Raw genomic sequence first — 16,035 nt, 5'->3', positions numbered from 1 at the left:
CCACCACAATGGGGAACGCCCAGGGCACACCCCAGCTGAGGCGGAGAAACAGCTACCCCATGATGGCGCCCAAGCAGGCCATGCCGGAGAAAGTGGAACTTGACGACCGCTTCATGCGCATTCTGGTAAGCCACCACGCTTGTCTTTTGCTTTTATGGCCTCAATCTGGAGTCTTTTTTTTTTTCAATACCAACCTGTGGGCATCACTTCCACTGTTTACAGTCGCGGCCTGCAGAAATAAACAGATCCCTGTGTGCTGAATCGTGCAACTGTGTCTTGATTTTTCTGTATGTGTATATGCAGCACATACTCGCACATGACAATGCATTCGTGTTGTAATGTGAACAGATCCTGATCTTTTATTCCCCATAATATTTGTAGAGAAAAACAAAGAAAGAGAAACTAAAAGAGAATGAGACAAAAAGAGAGATAGAAAGAGGGAGAGAGAGAGATTGAGTTGTCTTTTTTTTTTTTTTTTGCAGAAAGTGACACAGTACCGGTGGCTTGCTGCTTCCAGGAATGACTTGGTTTGTTCGATTTCGTGAATTGTAATTAATCCAAATGAGAATGCGAATCACATTACGTGTCGTACATCAACTGTTATCAATGTAAATTTCCTGTTTGATGAGTTTGATATTATGTATGCAGTGCACGGTTATTCTGACTCTTGACAATTAATGAACTGTTAGTTTTGCCTCCTGGGATAGCAGATACTGCAGATGACAGCCAGCTTATATTTCAATCGAATAGTTTTTATATCTCAGTGACATATTTTGTGTTTGATGCACACATGTGTACACTTGTACATTGTTTGTCAGCAGGATATTTCAAGAGCATGAATGTATCCATGCAAGTACTGAATATCGTTCACAGTCAATGCAAATGTATTGTATGCTATGAAAAATGGACTGCTTTAAACAGGTATTATTCATGACAGGCAGATGGAAGTGGCGAGAGTGAATTTCCTCAGGAGACTGCGGAAACTATGGGTGGCAACTTGGAAGCAGAACTATCAAATCCTGATATCGTTGCGAAAGATTGTGACAAGGTTAATGATGATGTAATATTTCCTAAAATAATATGACATCTTACATAATTTTTTTAAGAACTTTTTAGCACGGGGTACCTGTTTTACACTGACTAATGACAACTTTATTTCAATTTTTGCACTTCATTCAATCAACAGGACATCTTTTGCCTCATCTTTCATACAAGTTTTCATTTTATTTTGATGTTTAAATCTGTTTTGTGTGTTTGTATGTTTGTTGTTGTTGTTGTTGTTGTTGTTGTTTTTTTTTTTTGCTGTTTAACCCACAGTTTTCTCCAGAGTGCAAGAATGCCTGAATCCATTTTCCTTGCAACTGTTCCTTCCCTTTCATTTACTGTTCAAAGTCTATCAGTTTTTTATTCCTCTTTCCAGGGCAAAGTGCATGATAATGGAAGGTGTAGTTGTATGCAGTATTGGGATCTGTTGAAGGAGGGGGATTTGATGTGAATGGCAATGTATATGATATGGCAATTATATGAAAAATAAAGCTGGAAACATATATTTTTTTTCTATCTCTCTTGAATATGTACTTGCATGTGTGTGTTTGTATTGTACAACTTTTTGTGTTTGACAGAATTTTTGCTATCGTAATCCATTATATTCTGAAACCACAGGCCTTTTATTCCTCCACCTGTGATTGTGTTCCATTCATTGATGCAGACGAATCAATCTGCTTGAATAAATCCAATGTTAATACCTTACCTGGTAACAAATGTAAACATATTGAATTCCTTTATAACGCAACATGAAATTGTGTTTTATTGTTGATGCAAGGTGTAATGTGTAATATTTCCAATGGTTGTTCCATGGAGCGTTGATATGATTCTGCTTGACTGATATTATTTGTGTTCAGTATTTGGAAGACTTTGTAAAAGTTTGTGATCGAGTAATAATGGAATTTGAAAGGCTATATTGGCAGTTTATACATAAACATGAATGCCTTTTCTGTCTACAATGCAGCTATTAAACTATAGTGCATAACACTGCCACTTTCTTCATTTAAAGTGCTGCGACTTTATGAAAAATAGATTGTGGTTGCCGTATAATCGATGATCACGTCTGATATGGCTACACTTGTACGTAACTTTCGCAGTTCTGCAGAATTGTGCCAACACAAACTACAGGTTTGCAAACTACAGGTTTGATCATTTTATGCGCAGTGGAATGAACCACTGCTTCGTGATGGAGGTTTAACAGATCTCCCCATCCTTAATAGTGTACAAATCTCAGTGATTTTTCATGAGACATAAACTAGTAGATATGATGGAAATTATTTAAAATGTTCAGTAGTTTTTGTAGATAGTCATTTTATTTTGTGTCATTTTGAATTTTTCACACAAGTTTTGCCTGTAGTTATCATATCATCAGTCTGCAAACTCAAAAGACTGGGGCTTGGGATGGGTCAAAGTACAGTAACTTGAGCTGTATCAATGGGTTAAAGAAATTTTGTATTCATGATTGTGTAATATGGTGCTGTTTGTGTTCATTGTAACTTTCATTGAGGTAATAGTAATTGTACGCGTAATGTGAGATGTGTTTGCATTGTCATGATTATTGGACAAATGTCAACTTAGGGAAAAAAAATCTATGCCCCATCATAGACCAATAAAAGATGAATCTGATCTGAATCAGAAAAAAAAAAATCTTGGACACTATTGAAATCAAAGATATTTTAGGAAATGACGACTGTCTATACCACCCACTTACGGATGGAGCGGTCACCAGGATTAGGTGACGTTTTCCTGCCATATTGTCTTCTCGTGAGTAACCTTCCTTTCCCTCGATATTTTTTAAAGAGTTTAAAGCAGAAATGCTGTATCAAAGGCACATATGTACTCGTGTACATCCTTTCAACCACAGTCCTCAGCAAGAACTTGTTGTTGGTGTGTGTGTGTGTGTGTGTGTGTGTGTGTGTGTTGCTATGGTGATGACGTGGATGTCAAGGAGTGTCTGAGGCAGGAATACCTCCAGGAAATATGTTAGACACCAAATGGTCAATACGATCTTGTGCGCACCTCGTCCCACATTTTGTAGTTCGCCCGGGTAAGTTCTGGCCAGTGGTCAGGCTATGCCGAAAATGTCCAATATTTTGGGCTATTAAAAAGCATCAGTTGAAAGAATCTGCTCAATAGTCTTTTGTGATTGTGATGTTTGATAACACATTGTCGAACAAGAAAATACCATAAGGAAAACTGCATTGGTGCATTATATGTACACTGTAGGTGAATGGGATGGCCAATATGAGCATCGTTATGCAATGTCAAAATAGAATGCACTGTACAATTTACATTCAAACCTCATAACGATTTGTGGGGGAAAATTCTAAATCACGTCAAGAGGAGATGTTCATTGCTTACCACCCTTCTGTCTTTAGAATAAAACTTTGCTGTTTTAATTCATTGTTTGAAATGCATGCAGACCTCTCTTAAAAAATACTCTTTTTTTATACACCAGATGTTGGAATTTAAGAGATTTCACAACCTTGTGACAGTGAAGGCAATACCTTGAATCATCTTAATACAGACAACATGTTTGTGGCATCAAATCAAATCAAAGCGTCTTTAAATTGCCCTCTTGTGAGTCTGACTTGTGTGAGTTTGTTTTGGCTGTCAAGTGTGAGTGCTCTTCCTCTTTTGTGTAACTTTCTTGGTTTGCTTTGAATTGGGTGGAGCTACGGCTGTTTTCACGCTGGTCGAGAATCATATTTGCAATGCTGAATTACAATTACGATTATCAGTTACGATTGGAATTATCTTTGTTCACACGACCGAGAAAGGCTTTGAGGATTCTGCTGTTTTGAATTTCAGAGCGCGAGGAGAGGAGAAGTGGCTTCTTTCTGAGGTCCCAATTCACTCTTGAGCCATTTCATTGTAGGCCACATGTAGCACAGGTTTTGACTGTAGTGTGAGAATTTGAGTACAGTTTTTCTGTGGAAGTGGTTGAAAAAGGGTCGCTGTAAGCTCTGTCCCCCCTCAAAAAACAAAACAAAACCGTGATGTGATGGTCCATCTGTGCACACGACTGTTTTGTTCCGTAATTCTGGAGAATCGTGATTGAAAAACATCTCGGGTCCGTCATTTGTATCACAATTGGAATTATGATCCAAATCACCCTCCCCCCCACACAATTCCAATTTGCATGCATGCATACAATTGAACAAAGTTGTTTCTTTTGAATCATGATGATAGTGATGCATCGTTACATCGTGATTCGATCGTGATTCAAATTACACTGTACGCACTCTAGGTACGTGTGAAAACAGCCTAGTTTTGCACGCCATGTGCAGTGTGCATTGTTCTGTGTCTCCTGTCGCAGGGGGCAAATTTTGCAGAATTTCCTGTTTTTCACAGCGGCTGCCTCTGTCTCATTCTCATTCTTTTTCTCTTTCTCTTTATAATAATCTTGTTTTTATCTCATTCCTTCTGTCATTCCCTGTCTTCTTTATTCTTTCATTGACTCTTTTTGTCTTTCTTTAATTATCTCTCTGTCTTTCTTTGTCATCATAGGCAGACTCCTTGATGATGTTTTTTGGGGGCAAGTATAGTTGCTCCATGTTATATTTGATTAGCCTTCTCGCCAGCTTTTTATGAACCATGGGGATTGTGACAAAATGTTATTTGAAGGGATGGTATAGTTACGGTTGAGTTGGGGAGGGGGGTTCAGATTTGAACTTTTTGAAAGATAATTAGAAACCACTTTTCTGATAGTCACTTGTACATCCTTGAGTGTTCTACATTATAATATTATAAACATTTAATACATGTGTCACGTACACAGTTTCTGTTAACAAGGCCATCTGTACTGACTGTAAGTACTTCAAGAGTCGAGCTGTCCTGCATTTAACCATGACTGGATGTCAGACTTCAAGAAGAATTTGATGGTGACCAATGTTCTAGTTTTAAAACTTCTACAGAATTTTCTATCAGGCATTCAGACATGAATGTGACTGTCTCTGCTGCTGGAAAACAGTATTTAAAGGGACTGTACAGTACTGGTTGAGGTGGGGATTCATGTTTTGAACATTCCTAAGTGAGATACTGAAAAACCTCTCATGAAATATGAAAGAGCATGTAATTTTATGAAGGATTCAATGTTTATTTGATGAAAATTGGTTTTCAAATGGCTAAGATATCCAAAAAGTGATAATAATAAAAGACTACAGCTAGGCCACACCTTTTATTAGGATCTCTTTTTTTCACCTTGTTTTTGGATATCTCAGCCATTTCAAAACCGATTTGCATCAAATAAACTTTTGGTACCCCTTAATAGAAATTGCATGCTCTCTGACATCTCATAGAGTGGTTTCTGAATATCTATCTAAAACGTTAAAAGCTAAATCCTCACCTCGACCAGAACTGTACACACCCTATAAAACACTTCATACTGTGTACCGGTACATGTGTTTCACTATGGAGCTATAAACAAACAAGAGTCTGTGCATACAAGTTGTATTATGCACTAACACCACATGGTAGACGAAAGTTTGCTGGCATTAGAAGTTCAAGCTTTAAAACTCGAACCGTGTATGATAGATTAAAAAAAAAAATCAGTCCTACAGAAAAAGCAGTGATTGTTGAGCCCTGCTAACGATCCATTTTTGGCCACCTGAAACTTTTGCTTAGGTGGCCTGGCTGGCCCCCCTGGAAAAAAGAAGAAAATGTTCAGATGATATGATTGGCCAAACATGAATTGAGAAACTTTTCTTTTTTTTTTTAGTAACATGAATCAAGTTTGTTTTGAGACTTGCCAAAATTACTCGTGTAGAGTTTGACTGGTAGGGCGTACACGTTTCTATTTACATGTTGCCAACAAGTTCTTTTGTACACTGTAAGTGTAAAAACCCCCACTCTTGTTCACTGATTATGAATTGCTGTTAAAATAAGACATTACCGGTATTCAAGTTTCTTATTATGCTGCGGCGTGTGAGGAGGTTTCACTTTCCACTGTGCCCTGTCAAACAGTATTTAACAGTACTTTATCCTATCCACAATTGTATGCCAAGCTTACATGTACTTATAGCGTGCAGCTAGTGTACATGTACGTGCACCAATACAATAAATTTAACGTACAAGTACAAATGTTGTAAATGCCCACAAATATTATGAAGTGTCATCTGTTGGTTTCATGCTCATGAATAAAATGTTGAATTTCTTGGAGTTCTGTAATTTGCATTCAAAGCAATAGACAATAGTGATGGAATTCATAAAGTAGAATTTATAACATTGTTCTACCTATAAGATTTCTTGAAATTTACAATGCACGTAGGCCTACAGTATCTGCAGGTCCATTCCAGACAGTATTGTACTTTTTTGAATTTCTTGACCCCAACTGTGGCTTAGGAACTTATAATTGGCATTTTCAAGACTGAATTATTGTTGATAAGTACTCTGAAAACTGAACAAAAATATCGTTACCAAACTCTGTCTGCTAGAAAGTATGTATAGGTATGGCGGTATATCACTTCATAACACATTTGTTTTTATATTTTTAAGGTATAGTTTATGATAAATCTGCCTCCTTTTTTTTCAAGTAGGCCAAAAAACAACAACAATTTACCTGCACTGCAGATTGCCCGCCTTTTTATGGCTCTAATCGTATTATGACTCAGTGCCTTTGGAATGTGTAGGAACAGTCCAGCTGCAGTGCTGTTATTCACTTTGGGGTCCAATGAAAATGTTGGAATGTTATTTTTTTCTTTTGGTTTATATTATAATATGAACTTGCTGTGGATGGGTCACATGCCAGAAATTCCTCGGGTTGGATTTTTCTTGTAGACAATGTATATTTAGGTATCTTTCTTACATATTGAGGTTAGAAAAACAACAGCAGCAACAACAATTTCTTTGTTTTGTTTTTGGTTATAATGTGCAAGTGCTTGATGAGGATTCAGTCTATCACTGTTATGATTAGTTTCCCCTTGAATTGAGATACTGTATGTTGTATTGTCTTTTGATCATAACATGCTACAAATCTACATGTATTACATGTATGCATGAATTTGTCTAAAGAGGTTTATTAGCAGTGATTTCAGAGAAGAAAAAAACAAAACAAAACTGTGTTAACTACTGTAGGCCTACCTGTCGGTGAATTTGTAAAAAACAGAAACCCAAAGGAAGAAAGAAAGCATAATTTGTGGTTGATGGAAATCAGAGCATTTTCACTCCAGCATGAAAATGCAGCTACACTGTATCGGATGGTGTGTTTATAAAATAATGTCCCCTCCTGTAATATGTCAGCACCCCCAGAAGGCCAGCTGTTATCTGTGGCGTTGATCAATACGAATGCAAGAATAGCTTTAGAAGACACCCCTGGAGCATGCTCCCGAAAAGTCATGCGCGGCCTATCTGGCCGTTGTGTGAGAAAAAAACTATGCAAATAACGTGTGTAATTAGCCACTTCTGATCAAGGGAAATGTGTCTAATCAGGACATTTTCGCAGTCTCCAGCGGCTCTTCCTGAGTCAGCCCGCGGTTCGGTTGCCGCCAAATTTGCATTGGTTAGTTAATGAAGCTTTATTATTACAGGACTGCGTGAGGTTTTGTGTACCTGCAGAGGAAATAAGGGTCGGGATATGATAAGGCTAACAGATCTGCGCGTAGATAACACGTGCTGTCTATGGAAATGCAACAAAGTCAGCTTCAGCACTCCCAACCCCCCATTTCATTTCATTGATCAAGTTTGCCAATTTTGTTCATGCTAGGGTTAGGTTTAGGTTTTGTTCATAAAGAGATTGTATTGTAACAGTCAATGATTGCTCATGGCAGATCTGATCATCTACAAGAGTATTCTGCTTCCATTTCTCCAGCTGTATTATTACAAATGTATTTCTTTCTCCTATTGGCTGTAGCTTTATGATAATGCTATCAATTGCTATGAGAATACAACTGTGGGGTGGGGGGCAGAGATACCGAGACTTTGATGACATTCGAAGCCACTTCTGAAGTTGTTCTCTTCCTAGAGTTTTATACATTAGTTGTCGTTCCCCCATAAAAGTAATAGCTATTCAACACTTCCTTGTACGTTGTACACTGTAACTCAGCAAATTAGAGACCAGCCTGCATGTACTGTGAAATTTGTCTAGCTCCCTGTGTAGTATAGTTTCCTTCGTCATATGGTTGCTAAAAACAAACAACAAAAGGGAAATGAAGGTTTCGATTTGGGATGAAATAGGTAATGTGAGAAGGGCATGCTGTAGCTTGAGAACTATGTCTTGTAATTTGCAGTGCTACCTCTTCGATATACACTGTAGGCCTATATTTAATATGTGAGTGATCATACTGTATAGCAAGATGTTAAGATGGACCATATGGGAAGTTAATATACAACATTGTAAATTGTGGAAGTTTCATTCATGTTGGTTTGCCAGGCCTGAGAAAACTTTCTGCAGTTAAGCATTTAAAATCTGGTTGAAAAATTAATGGCTGACTTTTATTCTGAATGGCTGATTTAGAATGTATTATATTTCACATTTCTGGACACTGTTATAGCAAGTGTTCCTAGATGCTGTACAAAACAATTTATCTTGATGGATCATGAAAGATATGAGTTTAGCTCTGTTGTATGTCCAGCCCACTTGGCAGCAGCCAAACTGGATTTGTTTTCTATGCTTTTATGATTGAAACCATGTGCCAGCAATGATTATTTCTCATGTTCCTTGGAATTTTTTTTTTTCTTGAGGGGATAGGGGTGGGGATATTACAGAGCAAATAATGAGCAAGATGTTAATGGTCCATTCAAACATATCCATCACTTCAAGGAAATGGTTGCGATTTGGAAACTTCTGGGGGCAGAGTTATCAGGCGTTAATTGTGAGTGAGTCAGATTTCATTACAGTTTCTCTCTTTCCACGGTGCTGTTAACATTCCAGTCGACCCAGTTTACCCTTGTCTTCCACCAGTGAGGAATGTGGGGTATGACACCAAGGGTCACGCAGTGTGCTTCATGGGAGCATTCCAACTTCTTCCGTTCCTGCAAAACTTCTTCGTTCCGCGTCCCATATCTGTCTTGGAAAGGCTCCATAATGGGCTAAGGAACCAATGTCAAGGCTTGTAAATGGTGGTATATAAATGAATATATTATTCCATTCTCTCCTATCTCTGTCCCTCTCTCTTGCTCCCCTCCCCCTCCCCCACCAGTCAGGGGTGAGTCACTACAAAACAAACTTTTCTGGTCCAAAGTCCTCACTGTTCAAGCTGGTCCAGACAGTACTTTTTAAAGACCAAGAGAGTGGGTGTATTGTGTGAGGGGTGATGCCTCCAATTCAGCAACACAGTGGGATATGACGTTCCGGTAGCACCGTTGTATGTACATTGCATACATGTACAATGCATAGTAGTCTTTTTTCTCTTTATCCCATGGAATTGAATCTGAAATGATTCTACAACAAGAAGAAAAGAGAAGCGACTAGGGTGAAATGTACAATGTAGTGGAAATCTTGGATTTACAATGTATGAGAAAAGTGAGATTGCAGTATCAGGCTAAGGATTTTTTTCCCCCTTGTGCAAGACATTTTATATGATTTTTTTTTTTTTTTTCATCTAGATGATGACTGTCATGACCTCACAAGTTTTCAGTTTGCTTGTGCACTAATCTTCACTAAATATCATATATTGACATGTTCTGTTTCTTTAATTTTTCTCTATTTTTCAAGGAGGATATGAATTTAGATCATATCAAAAGATTTCCATTCCAATGTCGGACAAGACTACCACAAGCTGTTGTTGTTTTTCACAGATTATTATGCATTGAGAGAGCTCCATGTTGCCATGTCAACATTCAAATTATGAATCACATCAACTGTTGAATAGTTATTTCAACTTTGTTTGTGTGCATGTGCGTGGGTGTGTGTGTATGTGCTACATGTATACATGCAGTATAGAGGGGAAAAAGTATAAGAATGCCCTTTTAGCTACTACAAGGTATTTTGATTACTGATACAGTCTGCAATTCTAAGTATGCAGTACATTCGTCACAGTCAATTACTGGGACATAATACAGTGCAGTGTGCATACAGTGCTACATTTAGACACATACATGTACAGTGTATACTGGCTGTTTGATCAGCTAGTAGTTTTGCGTACCTTCAAACACAATGGCCCGAATTCACGAAGGTGGTACAAATGAAACCATGGTTTAAACCATGGACAAAAACCATGGAGCGCCAAGTGTCGCACGGAATATTTTGTTATGAAATTGGTCATTTCGTCGACAAAATGACCGTTTCGTTAACAAAATTATCATTTCTCGGACAGAAAATTATCATTTCGTGGACGAAATGTTCATTTATTTACAAAATGTTGTCACTTCGTTACAAAATAATCATTTCATCAACGAAATGACTGATTTTGTAACAAAATATTTCATGCGACACTTGGCGCTCCATGGTTTTTGTCTATGGTTTAAACCATGGTTTCATTTGTACCACCTTCGTGAATTCGGGCCAATATGCTCTATCTGAAGCTCATATTTTCCCAATGACACACACATTGGTATACATTTCCTAGGATTTTTCAGCAGAGTGACTGCAATAAATACTTTTCCTGTACAGGTACAATTGTACATGTAGGCATTGTGCCTTTCAAAGAGGGAGAGAAAGAAAGAGAAGGAGAGAGAGCAAGAAAGACAGAGATGCACTGTTGTCACTTGTAATACTGTTTGCTTGGCATTGAGCCGCACTTACTGAGTAAATACTAGTGTTATTTCAAGAGCAAATTTGAGAAAAGTATTAATCGGCCACTGTCTGATGCACACAGTTAACTGTTCTTGAAAAAACGAAGGTGACTTTATAAATGCAAGACAAGGAGTGATTGTCTACTTGTCAATGAGTGAGGAAAATTTGTATAGTGTGTACATATCAAGTTCTCCAATGGAGTCTGGCAAATAGTGATTTTAAATATGTGTTGGTTTGTATACTTTTTTTTTTTTGATGAGAGTCAAAGCGAAAAGGAAATGCTTTCAAGATATCATGATAATTTACTTTTACATATGTACAATTGAAGAGTTTGTTTGCAAAAAGCGATAAGTCCATATTTGCCAAATGGAGATATTTGCGATTAAAGGTCAAGAAAAATAAAGAGAATAATAAGAAAATTTTTGCTTCTTTTGACCATAACTTCAAAAATATACCTTTACATGTAGTGACCAATGTATCATTTAAAAGGTATTATTTTGTACATTATGACAGAAATCGTACTTCAAAATCTTTAAAAATGGACTTATCGGTTTTTGCAAACAAACCCTTCAATTGATGCACAATGCTCCTGCCAAGCTTTATATCCCTGCAGATTGAATAGTGAACTTTGCAAGAAAATCCCAAGGATCCTTTTGGAAGAACTGAGCAGTGTATTTAAGTACACTGTATGTCGGAGAGAAGAAAAATAATCCGCAAACAGAGATGAGAAACAACAATTAGAGAAGAGACAGTTTGTTTAATGTCTATATATCACAACCACTGATATCCAGTAGCTTGTGAAACAGTCACATGTTTTATAGATTGTTAAATAGATTTGACCAATATGATCGATTGATGTACATATGTACATGCAGGCATTTGCTGACTATGTTTAAAGGTCCTGTTTACCTTTGGGAGCAGTGATTTGAAAATGTTCAAGATATCACTTTTGATGCATGTGTCGGTCAGTTGTATCACAAAACATCCTTCCATATAAAATTTTTGCAATAAAGCCTAAAATATAAGGAGATAGTTTAGTCTGGAAACATTTTTATTTTAACTACTGTTCACATTTTGTATATTTGACAATATTTAAAGGGATAGTACAGTATTGGTGGAGATGAGAATTGGGCTTTTAACTTTTTGTGAGATACCAAAAAATAAACCCAAACACTTATGAAATAGTACAGAGCATACCATTTTAAGAGGAATTTAAAGTTTATTTGATGAAAATCGGGTTCGGAATGACTGAAACATCCAAAAACAAAGTAAAACAGAGTGATCGTAATAAAATGTTGGTCCCACACTTTATTAAATTGCTTTGTTTTGGATATCTCAGCAATGTCAAAACCAATTTTCATCAAATAAACGTTGAATTCCTCATGGAATTACATGCTCTTCCATATTTCATAAGAGGTTTCCCATTATCTCACCAAAAAAAAAAAAAAAAAAATGTTAGAAACCTGAAATTAGGTATCAACCAAAACTGTATGATCCCTTTAACATCGACTATACTTGGTTGTTTCTCATATTTTAGAACTATTTTTAAGCACTAATGCTGGGTTTTTGTTTCATCTGCATTATTTTTTATGGCAAATTATGCCTTTAACTTCTTCACAACCACTGATAGCCTGTTTGCACGCTACAATGTATGTCTGTGGTAATCTGCGAAGATGATGATCACTCTGTCCATTGCGGAAGTGTAAAGAATAATCTTTGACTGGTCGAATTGTAAATGAAAGTGGCCTGTGATATTTGAATAAAGTGTATAATGATAGTTTCGCATAGTTAGTACATGACAGTAATGCCCCGTGCATTTGGGCATCTTTCGAGGAACTAAGCTCATTGAAACCAAAGCAAACGTTGATTGTTGTCTCTTGAGTGGGGCGTTGATAAAAGGAAGGCTAGGTATGAAGATAACTGGTTCCAGACTACTATGGCGTGGTCCAAAGTGATGCAAAAAAAAAAAAGAAGAGAGAAAAAAAAGAATCTTACTCATATCCTCCTGCTTCCTTCTTATTAAAGGTAATGTCGGTTGTCGAGTCGGTTCAGAAGCTGGATCCTACTGTGAAGGCGATAACAGGGCTGTTTCCCCCCCCCCCCCCCCCCCCACCATTCCATAGTGTGCACTAATAAAGACTGTATACCAGGGTATAGCCAGGGGTGTACTGCACATAGCAGAATGATAATAACTGTTGCTTGCATGACCTGGGATGGGAAAGTCTGGACTTGCCTTCCTCTCAAAATTTTCCGTCTGCACATGCATCACTATGAGTATCTGACAGACCTGCATTCAAATAGCCATATATCCAAACACTGACGGAATGTCAAATTCGATTTTAGCAGTGCGAGGCGTAAGCTGAAAATTCTTGTTTGTTGACAGAGATAAAAAGAAAGATAGAAAAAAGGAAACACAAGCTCTTGTGATCTGGATTGTGATGCAAAAATCAGTCCATCATAATTCTTTTTGAAAACTGCGTTGTTATTTGATATTTTTTATTTATGTTTTTTAATCCCCTAAGGTCAAAGGTGAGGGTGCTCGGGTCATGTTCTAATCAGTTTGGAGATTTCTTGTGCTTTGCTTGCAATCCAGAGATTTCTTCTTTTTTTTTCGCTGGTCCATTCCTGAAAAAGTTACTGGTCCGGCAGTGATTTTTACTGGCCAGTGTGCAGCATTGATTATGATGCTAAATCCGATCCATTATATTGTATGTTTGAATGAGACATATCATAAGGCTATACTAGGGCAGAAGAGTGGCTCTTTAGACTCAAGTTAATTTTCCCTGAGGAGGGGGTGGGGATGCAGGACTGATAGAAAAAGGAGAGAGTTGAATGAAATTGGAGAAATGTAAATATTAATATAAATATAAATATGAATGCAAATATACGAATATAAATACAAACACAAACACATCACACAAACACACAAACACAAATTTGTGTTTGTGTGTTTGTGTGATGTGTTTGTATTAATACAAACACATACACTATACAACTACAAATACAAATACAAATACAAACACAAACACATCACACAAACACACAAACACAGATTTGTTTTTTTTTGTGTTTGTGTGTTTGTGTGATGTGTTTGTATTTTTAAATACAAACACATACACTATACAACTACAACTACAAATACAAATACAAACACAAACACAAACACATCACACAAACACACAAACACAAATTTGTGTTTGTGTGTTTGTGTGATGTGTTTGTATTCATACAAACACAAACACAAATACAAATACAAATACAACTACAAATACAAATGCAACTACAACTACAAATACAAATACAAATAAAAATACAGCGAAATACAAATACAAATGCAAATGCAAATGCAAATGCAAATGCAAATACAAATGCAAATACAAATACAAATACAAATACATCCATGGTTTAACTATGTATCAAAGCTTGCCAGTGAAACTAGGTAAATATTGACTATTCTAAACTTGATACACCTCCTGTAGGTCACATATTGCCATTGAAGTGTTCTTCAGACAAAATATTTCTGTTATAATTTTATCAACACTAAGAGCCACCTTCCAATTTCACATTATATTTATGCCATGTTTTTCCCTAGATTTCACAAAATTGGCATCAGGTTCTCAGTATACCGTGAAAGGATTCTTTTACCAGTCATATAGATTACAAGATGAAGAGTTTAATTGTTCTTTGTCTGTTCATTTTGCCTCCTTCAGTCCTGAAGTTTATTTCAGATGGAAATTGTTCTGATGAATGTAAAGAATGGAAGAAAAAGAACAGTCCAGAACATATATTATGCATTTCAGCAGTAAAAATTTAAATCAAACTTGAAGATAGATTGCCTTTGATATCTTAAAAAGCCAGATGTACCGGACATAATATGTCAACTAAAAGTGCTGACTTTGACGAGTCGGCTTGCTTTGCATCTATAGATCAGAAGGTATTGATCCGTAAAGATGAGTCACTTCCATACCTACATGTGATATAATTGTACAGCCAACAATGTACAGTAGAGCCTACCGTGTCATTTGGTTGCATGCCTAAAATGGCAAATCAAAGTCAACAACAAAACCCACACAGTTTTGGGGTCTAGATTTACTCCGTAGCCGCATTTGACCTGTCATAGGGAGGGTCAAATTCTCGAAGGAACAATTGTAAGCTTTTTTTTTTTTTTTTTTTTGTAAGAAAAATCCTGTGAATCTGGCATCAAATTTCCCACCAAGCATTGCATCCATGGGAGTCGTTTTTTAGAGCATGTCGTTTTGAGTCGTATAGTGACTTACCCCCCTCAAAGCAAACATTGCTGTGGTGAATAAAAAAATTGTACAAAACAAAAATGTGCATCAAAAATATTGTAAAATGCATATTGTTGGGAATCAAACCTTGCTCCACATTATTTGTTGATTGGCGCCTCCACTTGACGGTTTTCTTTGTCAATTGGCACTGAGGTCTGGAAACTAAATACAGTATTAAAAAGTGGATATTTTCGCGCGAGTAATTTTTCACGCTCGGCCGGGTAAGATGAAATCCAAGCTGTGTTTTTAATTCCACGGTATGTCATGCAAAAATATTTGCATGCTTTTATTTTTGCGCTAGCTTCTGGTTGCGCGAAATGCGTTAAAATTTCCACAACGCAGAAATTTCCACTTTTACAGAACGGATAATTAAGATTATCTGAATCTCCCTACCAGTAATCTCTGTTCTACCATCATTCAGTTTTGTTGGACTGACTCATTTTAAATCTAATTGGGCTAACTTATGAACTATTTTGTTTCTCAAAACTTAATTCTTGTACAAGCTGATAATTCTTGTTATTTGACAGAAAAAAAAACAACACCTGAATTTCAGTGTGGTACATTGTAATACAAAAAGTCAGCCCATCATGATTTTATTTGAAACCCTTGCTATTTGTCTCACACAGTGTATGTGAACAACATGAATATTAAAAACTTGTGTTTTAATCCCATTATTAGGTCAGAGGTCATTTTGTTAGACTAAAGCATTTTAAACTTAAGTGGGATTAACTAGTGAACCATTAGGTCAAGTTTAGAGGAATCCAGATAGATACTGATGAAAGAAGTGCCTGGGCAAATAAAGTGTTAATATCGTCACTACTTTATATTGACATCATTTGTACTTGTGATCGATTGCTCACACAGACTCAGGCCATATTGTGTGTGTTTTACATATAAATATAATGATAACCATGTTCCTTGACACTAACACTCACACCTCTGAGTGCTCCAGACTCGTTTAATACCTCATGCCAGTATATACGCTGTCACACCTCGTGGTGTGAACCTGCATTCGTGCGCAGACGTGCG

At 36.9% G+C, this 16,035-nt stretch overlaps 1 protein-coding gene across 1 annotated transcript in view; it reads left to right on the top strand.

The window, feature by feature from the left end:
* The window catches only part of LOC140243552 (formin-like protein 2), a 200,773-nt gene continuing 184,738 nt past the window's right edge, over window positions 1-16,035 (top strand). The window contains 1 exon segment of the mRNA XM_072323222.1: window positions 1-125. Within this exon segment, the coding sequence (XP_072179323.1) occupies window positions 9-125 (117 nt within the window). The 5' untranslated portion in view covers window positions 1-8.

The sequence above is a fragment of the Diadema setosum genome, chromosome 20 (genome assembly GCF_964275005.1).
Source record: "Diadema setosum chromosome 20, eeDiaSeto1, whole genome shotgun sequence".
Taxonomy (NCBI): domain Eukaryota; kingdom Metazoa; phylum Echinodermata; class Echinoidea; order Diadematoida; family Diadematidae; genus Diadema; species Diadema setosum.
Note: the sequence above shows the minus strand (reverse complement) of the source record. Positions and strands in the feature narration are given on the sequence as shown.